Genomic DNA, 7,500 nt, shown 5'->3' with positions numbered 1-7,500 from the left:
GTATCATGAATGTAGTAAATAGATCAAGTTTGAATGATGTATTTTTTACAACCAGGTTGAGTACAAATCATATGTGTATTTTAGCCTCCCGTGAACACATGATGCTTGTATAAATAACTGGCACACATATCTGATAATATGGAGTATTACACGTTAATGGTGTCCCTCATAGAGCTAAGATAAGCCTTCAAATCTAAACAAATAGTAAAAAATAGCTGTAACGCAAATAGCAAACGTCCCGGCAGGAAACACAGGTACTGACTGTGTTTTCTGAGAGGTACGCCAGACATCGAATTATCGACACACACACATATACATATACGATACACACATGTATGTATGTATACAGTTTTTAAACATACAACAAATACACCTATTCATCATTATTTTTCAAATACTTTATATTTCTTTATTTTAATTCTTTATATCTATATCTATATCAGTATTTCTGTCTATGCACTCACGCACGCACACACACACACACACACACACACACCCATGCAGTAACACACACACACACTGACACACACACACACACACATACACACTCACCTATGCAGTAACACGCACACACACTGACGCACACATGCAAATGCATAGGATGTTTCTTAAGATAGTCTTGGACAGAACCTAAGCCTTTATCAGACACGTCTAGCCATGCTCCCTCTCCATTTTTAGCACCTAAAAACTCACCATACTATGCATATTAACGAGAGCAACCGGTCTAAAATCAAGCTACGGGGCCGAGATACCAGTCACCTTTTAATCAGGCTACCATAACCTACCGCAGTAAATTTTGTCCCCAGCCTTGTATTATGGTTTATTATTGGGTAAAAGAAAAAGATGAAGAAAAACTAAGCTAAACAACAGCAAAAAGAGAAATAGGAAACTGATAGGGAATGAATGGCAAGTAGTGGCTGAAGTAAGGTAGTACCTAATATTATGCGTATATATATGAAAAGTTCCTTCACGTGTAACTTTTTCAACTGAACTATGTACTCAATAGCGTAATCAGTTACCGTGCGTTATTGTTAACTATAATCAGGGAATCTATTTATTAGTATGTTTGTGTATCTGTATATATATATATATATATATATATATATATATATATATATATATATATATATATATGTATGTATGTGTGTGTGTATATGAAGTAGAGTAGGTGAGAGGTTTTCAGACAACAAGAATAGAAAACTAAGGTGAAAATAGAAAGCATGATAAAACAGAAAAATAAAAAAAAATGAATATAAATAGAAAACATAAGTGAAGTGAAAAGGATATGTAAGTAAATGATGGACCTGTCAGTGGAGAAGTGATTTAATAACAACAAAATCTGCACGTGTGTATGCGTCATTTTCACTTGAAGACGAAGTGCTCAAAGTGTTTGATTATAAAGACAATCGCACTGCACTTGGGATATAATGATAACTAGATAATGATTGTAGGTTAATGCTAGTTTTCAGGGCTGTACATGACAGCAAGGTCAGTAAGACAGGGTATTGTTATAAAGATTTTATATTGATCGTAAATAGAATAAATAAATCGTTCAGATATATATATATATATATATATATATATATATATATATATATATATATATCAATTTAGTTGGGGCGGCCGTAGAGAGTGGATGGGGCGGCAACTTCGTCGGAATCATCACCGGCGCGGGCGCGGGCGGCGTCCTCCTCGGCGGCGAAGGCGATCTGGTCGAGGACGAACTGAGGGATCGGGTGAGGGAATTCGGGAGCCACGGGGAGGACGTCGGACTGGGGCTGGAAGCCGTTCTCGTTGGCAACGAACTTAACATGGACTTCAGTGCCGTCGGGAGCGGTGTATCTGTTGTTATATATTTAAAAGTGAGATCAAATACAAAAAAAGAAGAAAAAAAAAAGGAAATAATTTGAATAATACATTTTCACCCAGTGCCCACAGAAAATGAAATGACAGCAGTAAACTTACGAATATTCTCCAGCCTTGATCACAGCGTCCTCATCTCCGTCGGGGGATCCAGCCTGAGAGAAACGGATGCCGTTGGCAGCTTCGAAGTCGAAGTTGTAAGTTCCATCTTCCTCGTGAACGCGGTCGTCCTTGAGGATTGGCACGAACTCGACCTCCTCGCTGGACGCAGCACGAGGAGCGCCATAGCTGGTCTGGGGAGCAGCGACTTCCTCGCTAGACTCAGCAGAAGGAACCCCATAGCTGTACTGAGGAGCGGCGACAGCCACGGCGGCAACACAGGCAACGATCAGCTGCAAAGTCATGCATTTTATGAATATTATATTCCAAAACGTATTTCTTTAATGTCTGAATTATTATCTTATCTCTAATCCTTAACTTCTTTTCAGTTCTTTGAACTTAAGTAACAACTGTCATGTGTCAGCTCTACTTACGAACTTCATGTTGATGGTTCAGAGTTAACTGGTGCTTAGTCCCTCAGCAGCCGATCTTTTATAGCGCTGCCAGCTAAGAAACGTCCTTTGTAACCTTGTCTCTGATTAGTCCCCTCCCAAAACCTGCCATATGTGACCCTCGCCTTTACACGCTAACGACTCTTGTTTACAAAATGATATATTGTTTTATTACTCTGACCATACAACCTAAATAGATTACACCATTTAGCATTAAGGTAGGGCATATTCCTTTACATGCCTTCCGAATTACATTTCCTCCTTTTTTGTAACATTCGCTATAAGCTAAATAATCTTAAAATATGTATCTTTCGTATAATTAGTTATCTAATATTTGCATAAACAAAACGACAGACGGAATGCGATTACTATTGCAGTGTGGAATCAAGTATTTAAAAAGAATAATAAAGTTAGAGTATAACATTTATCAACCAGTTACCTTTCTGAAAATACATCACATGAACATTTCGATCAACCGGATAACATTTATCAGTCTATTTGTAGATGTGATTAAAGATCATGACATGATAAACCCATGGTTATTTATCTAAGTATTTATCCATTTCAACATACTAAACTAACTTTATGTATTGTCACATGTATTACATAGACTGATGCTTAATTTTTGTGCTAACTCATCTTCATTACAAGTTCGTGTCTGAAAGTTGAAATATCTCGTATTTTAACTTAAATAGAAATGGCCGCTGCCTTTTTTAGACTTTAGCCTCTCTAGTCTCACAAAAAAACTCATGTGTAAACAAAAGCCAGATGGGCTCAGTAACTTTAGGTTATCAGTGTAAACTTTAGGATAGTAATTTTGAAAATCATGTAGCTGAAAAGTTTTAAATACTACACATTTCCACCACTACTTCACAAAACTGCAACTTTACGAATTTTCTAGTCAGATTGGGAGTTATAAAATATGTGCTACTGATATCTCACTGTTGCCTTTTATTTCACATATATTAAAATAATTTACGATGATAACGATATACCGAGGAAGCCACTGAACATACGGCATTACGCTCGACGGGACCTCAAAACAGCATCGCAGGAGACTTGCCTAAAGTCAAACGCACTTATTGCGTGATCCAGCCTAAGCACAAGAATTGGCGCATCACAAACAGAAAGATCAAGCCAAACCCAAGCTAGGTTCAAGATCTGGCACGGCAAGGACGCGGTCATATATGACAGGAAGCGGTAAGAGCAAATGTGGTGAAAAAATGGAAAGCGTTATGTTCCCAGGCTTTCAAAGAGACTGTTCTCCATTTTCTCTTTTATGTCTCAAATGACCCGTGTTGTTTATTTCTGTGTTATAAGTATCGTACATGTTTTTAATAAACTCTGCTCAACATCAAGTAAAAAATTCACAAGTCACAATTTACAATTTACGGAAATGAAGAGTTCATGAATCTTAAGAGGGGAGTACGTTCCCTCTCTTGTAGTGATCTGCCGCGCCTACTGCTGCATCATCCTAAACCCCCACAAAATGTCCCCGCGACCAATATTACAAGTATGGACCAGGACGTGAGGATCTTGACGGAGACACTGACGGCGGCGCTGCATAAGGTATCGCCTGACGAAGGCACTGCAGGAGGAGGATGGAGACGCCCTGGACAGTTTTAGGTTTTTGAGGAGATTTGGCAATAATCGAGGTAACGACGTCACGATGTCCCCCTCGAGGCCTGCGAGGGATAACGTCAGTAGGTCGCGCTCGTAGATACGGGGATAGCAAGATGGCGATGGACAAGGCAGAGGGAAAATCTCCAACGGGCATTTAGCGCCAAACCCCTCAGCTAGCCCACAGAAATAACTTTTATCGTTTATTTGAATTTATGTATATTTGTTCCCTTCTTTTACTGTTTATATTGCTTTATGTCTATTTTTCTTCATTAAACCTCAAAATTCACGGCAATCTACAGATAAATTTGTATTTTTAGAGAAACATTTAGAGAAGGCAGACGACGTTTAACGAGGAAATGAGTCTAGATGCCCGAACATCTCCTGGCGCACGACCTTGTTTGCATAGATAAGATGGGGTCAACCACCTTGCTTGAGTTACGCACAGGCATCGGCTCATTAACCACGGTCGGCTATCCTTCAGATAACCACCGTTGTTCTCAGATTTTATAATTTTATTTGTGCTTTTGTTTTTCTTTTACGTGTATTTTATGGAATCATGCAGCATTAAGAGGTATTGTTTTTATTCGTTTTATTTAAGATTGCCCCTTTTTTAAGTGTATTTGTGCTGTGCTTCTATGTTTTTCGGAGGTTTATCTTCTTTTCTTTTGTGTTGCCGATTTAATTTTAATAATAATGGTTTTGAGTTTTGACTTTTGTTTCGTTTTTCTCCCGAAAGGCTTTAAAATGGAAATGATAAAATCCGTTAAGGATATTATAAATGAATGATGGAAGTTAATATAAAAAAAAAACTTATCTTTACTTACTATGATGCAATAATACAATTGATAGCAGTAAAGTTTTCTAATTTATTTAATCTATTTTAACGTTTTCTATGAAGCAATCAGTTTAATTTTACTATGATAATTTCATTTTAGGTTTCATCCATCATGCAAACTTTGAATCTTCTATATGTTTGGTGAATGCTTTGGGCAAAAGACTGTTTCGCACATTTTATTTTTTTCTTACTGAAAGACGCTACCAAGTGTAATAGTGCACAAGACATAGATAAATGATAATTACTCAGTGGCGAAACAGGAGGCCGGAGGCTTAGGTCTCGTTGGTTCCTACGGCCCCGCAAACTAGGGGAAAGACACAGATAAACCCTACACTCTAGAATGTATAGCTAATTGGACTGATCTTCCCTGCTCACGAACCCGTTACCCTGGCAACTGGAAAACACGTATCTTCCACCTTCACTAACTCTTCGCCGGCCTGGATTCCTCGCTTCATTTGTATCCCGTTCGATTTTTCATTATTTGCTTCACAATCTGTTTTCCATTTTTGAATTTTGAATGGTGCAAAAGTATATTAACTTCTTTGTCTATCTATAAACTCTTATCGGTAAATAGATAGGAATTTGTGAGTGTGTGTGTGTGTTCGGGCACGCGTGTATATATATATATATATATATATATACATATACATACATATATATATATATACATATATATATATATATATATATATATATATACATACATATGCATGTATGTATGTATATATGAACATGTGTATATATTTACATCTCTCTCTCTACACACACACACACACACACACACATATATATATCAATAAATATCTATGTTCACTTTAATTTTAGTGGCAATGTATGAAACATTTAAAACACCGACGTGGGAGGTGATAGCCAGTGAGACATTCCCTTTTTGAAAATTCTTCGTGTGAGGCGAGATAGTTATAATTAGAAACACACGCATATAGATGGATATCTATAAAAAGTTACTTCCCGCAGAATCTTTTGAATTATGTGATCATGGGCATATTGGACACAGATGCGACGGCTGTACCACTAGTAATGCATTTACGATATAGCTAATCCTTAACTACAGAAAATTATTACTACTAAAAGTAATTTTAAGTACATAAAGTGTGAGGAAGGTCAGTAACAGGAGAGATCATTATGAAAATTCTATTTCAATCATAAATAGAATAAATACATTCGTTCAGGTGTGAATTTAGTTGGGGCGGCCGTAGAAAGTGGATGGGGCGGCAACTTCGTCGGAATCATCACCGGCACGGGCGCGGGCGGCGTCCTCCTTGGCGGCGAAGGCGATCTGGTCGAGGACGAACTGAGGGATCGGGTGGGGGAACGCGGGAGCCACGGGCAGGACGTCGGACTGGGGCTGGAAGCCGTTCTCGTTGGCGACGTACTTGACATGGACTTCAGTGCCGTCAGGAGCGGTGTATCTGTTGTTAAATATTTAAATGTGGGATCAAATATCAAGACAGAGGGTGGCAGTGATGTGCATCTGATATATTTTCATACTGTGGACAAATAAAATCAAGGGAAAAAAAATAGTAATATGACTTACGAATATTCTCCAGCCTTGATCACAGCGTCCTCATCACCGTCGGGGGATCCAGCCTGAGAGAAACGGATGCCGTTGGCAGCTTCGAAGTCGAAGTTGTAAGTTCCATCTTCCTCGTGGACGCGGTCGTCCCTAAGGATTGGCACGAACTCGACCTCCTCGCTGGACGCAGCACGAGGAGCGCCATAGCTGGTCTGAGGAGCAGCGACTTCCTCGCTAGACTCAGCAGAAGGAAACCCATAGCTGTACTGGGGAGCGGCGACAGCCACGGCAGCAACACAGGCAAGGATCACCTGTAAAGACATAAACAGATCGCTCATAATTCCAAAATCACAAGGTATGTGACAAAGTATTTACATTATAGTTAGTTCCACAATCTATGGCACCAAGTGAACAACACATCATTTCTTTCTTAATTTCCTTGATTTATAAATATCAGTTATTATGTATCCGCAATACTCACGAACTTCATGTTGGTGGTTCAGCGTTAACTGGTGCTTAATCCCTCGGCAGGTGAGCTTTTATAGCGGTGCCAGCATAGTACTGTCGTCCCTTATAGCCTTGTCTCTGATTAGTCTCCTCCCGTCACCTCCTGTACGTGGCCTTCGTCTTCACACTTCACCGAGTCTTGCTTATCTTAGTAAGTGACATCTTATTTATTTACTTTGGCCACGCCTTATTATACTTTACATTTATGTCTTCAAGTGATTTCGTGTGAGTTTTATTATTGGTAAAGTAATTTTAAGTATATAGAGTGTGATCATACTTATAGGATCACTTCTATAATGCGAATGCCTGGTTTCTCACCGAGATCCTCGGAATATATTCAACCACGATGAGAACTGTTAGTAATCCTCTGGAAAGCGGCTCTCAATAATAATAATAATAATAATAATAATAATAATAATAATAATAATAATAATAATAATAATAATAATAATAATAATAATAATAAAATAATAATAATAAAAGTGTGCTGTGTAGTGCAGCGTCTAGCAATCTTGCTGACCTGCGTTCAAATCCCTCGCCGAAGGTGGTGGGTAACCCCAGTCATTTCTTGCACACAGGGGGTTTAG

The 7,500-nt window shown here is 38.6% G+C and overlaps 2 protein-coding genes across 3 annotated transcripts; both read right to left on the bottom strand.

Moving 5' to 3' along the window:
* Window positions 1-1,600: 1,600 nt before the first annotated feature.
* LOC119576897 (cuticle protein AMP1A-like) lies at window positions 1,601-2,492 on the bottom strand. The gene is made up of 3 exons (XM_037924546.1): window positions 2,397-2,492; window positions 1,966-2,255; window positions 1,601-1,842 (listed from the first exon to the last, which is right to left on the bottom strand). The coding sequence occupies exons 1-3, from the start codon at window positions 2,403-2,405 to the stop codon at window positions 1,611-1,613; spliced, it is 531 nt and encodes a 176-aa protein (XP_037780474.1). The 5' UTR covers window positions 2,406-2,492; the 3' UTR covers window positions 1,601-1,610.
* A 3,518-nt stretch (window positions 2,493-6,010) lies between these two features.
* LOC119576896 (cuticle protein AMP1A-like) lies at window positions 6,011-6,940 on the bottom strand. 2 transcript variants are annotated; one of them, XM_037924545.1, is made up of 3 exons: window positions 6,888-6,940; window positions 6,428-6,717; window positions 6,011-6,302 (listed from the first exon to the last, which is right to left on the bottom strand). In XM_037924545.1, the coding sequence occupies exons 1-3, from the start codon at window positions 6,894-6,896 to the stop codon at window positions 6,071-6,073; spliced, it is 531 nt and encodes a 176-aa protein (XP_037780473.1). In that variant the 5' UTR covers window positions 6,897-6,940; the 3' UTR covers window positions 6,011-6,070. The 2 variants fall into 2 exon arrangements, with proteins under 2 accessions (XP_037780473.1, XP_037780472.1); XM_037924544.1 differs by lacking the exon at window positions 6,888-6,940 and having other exon boundaries at window positions 6,428-6,759.
* Between the last annotated feature and the right edge of the window lie 560 nt (window positions 6,941-7,500).

This window comes from Penaeus monodon, chromosome 9 (assembly GCF_015228065.2).
Source record: "Penaeus monodon isolate SGIC_2016 chromosome 9, NSTDA_Pmon_1, whole genome shotgun sequence".
In the NCBI taxonomy this organism is placed as follows: domain Eukaryota; kingdom Metazoa; phylum Arthropoda; class Malacostraca; order Decapoda; family Penaeidae; genus Penaeus; species Penaeus monodon.
This window is presented reverse-complemented; position numbering and strand designations above follow the sequence as displayed.

What these genes read in the sequence shown, in the direction of transcription:
- LOC119576897 (XM_037924546.1), bottom strand. An exon ending in ATCAAGGCTGGAGAATATTC is followed by an intron (nt 1,843 to 1,965) that starts GTAAGTTTACTG and finishes ATATAACAACAG; the next exon opens with ATACACCGCTCCCGACGGCA.
- LOC119576896 (XM_037924544.1), bottom strand. Translation starts at nt 6,744, where the DNA reads ATGAGCGATCTGTTTATGTCTTTACAGGTGATCCTTGCCTGTGTTGCT. An exon ending in ATCAAGGCTGGAGAATATTC is followed by an intron (nt 6,303 to 6,427) that starts GTAAGTCATATT and finishes ATTTAACAACAG; the next exon opens with ATACACCGCTCCTGACGGCA.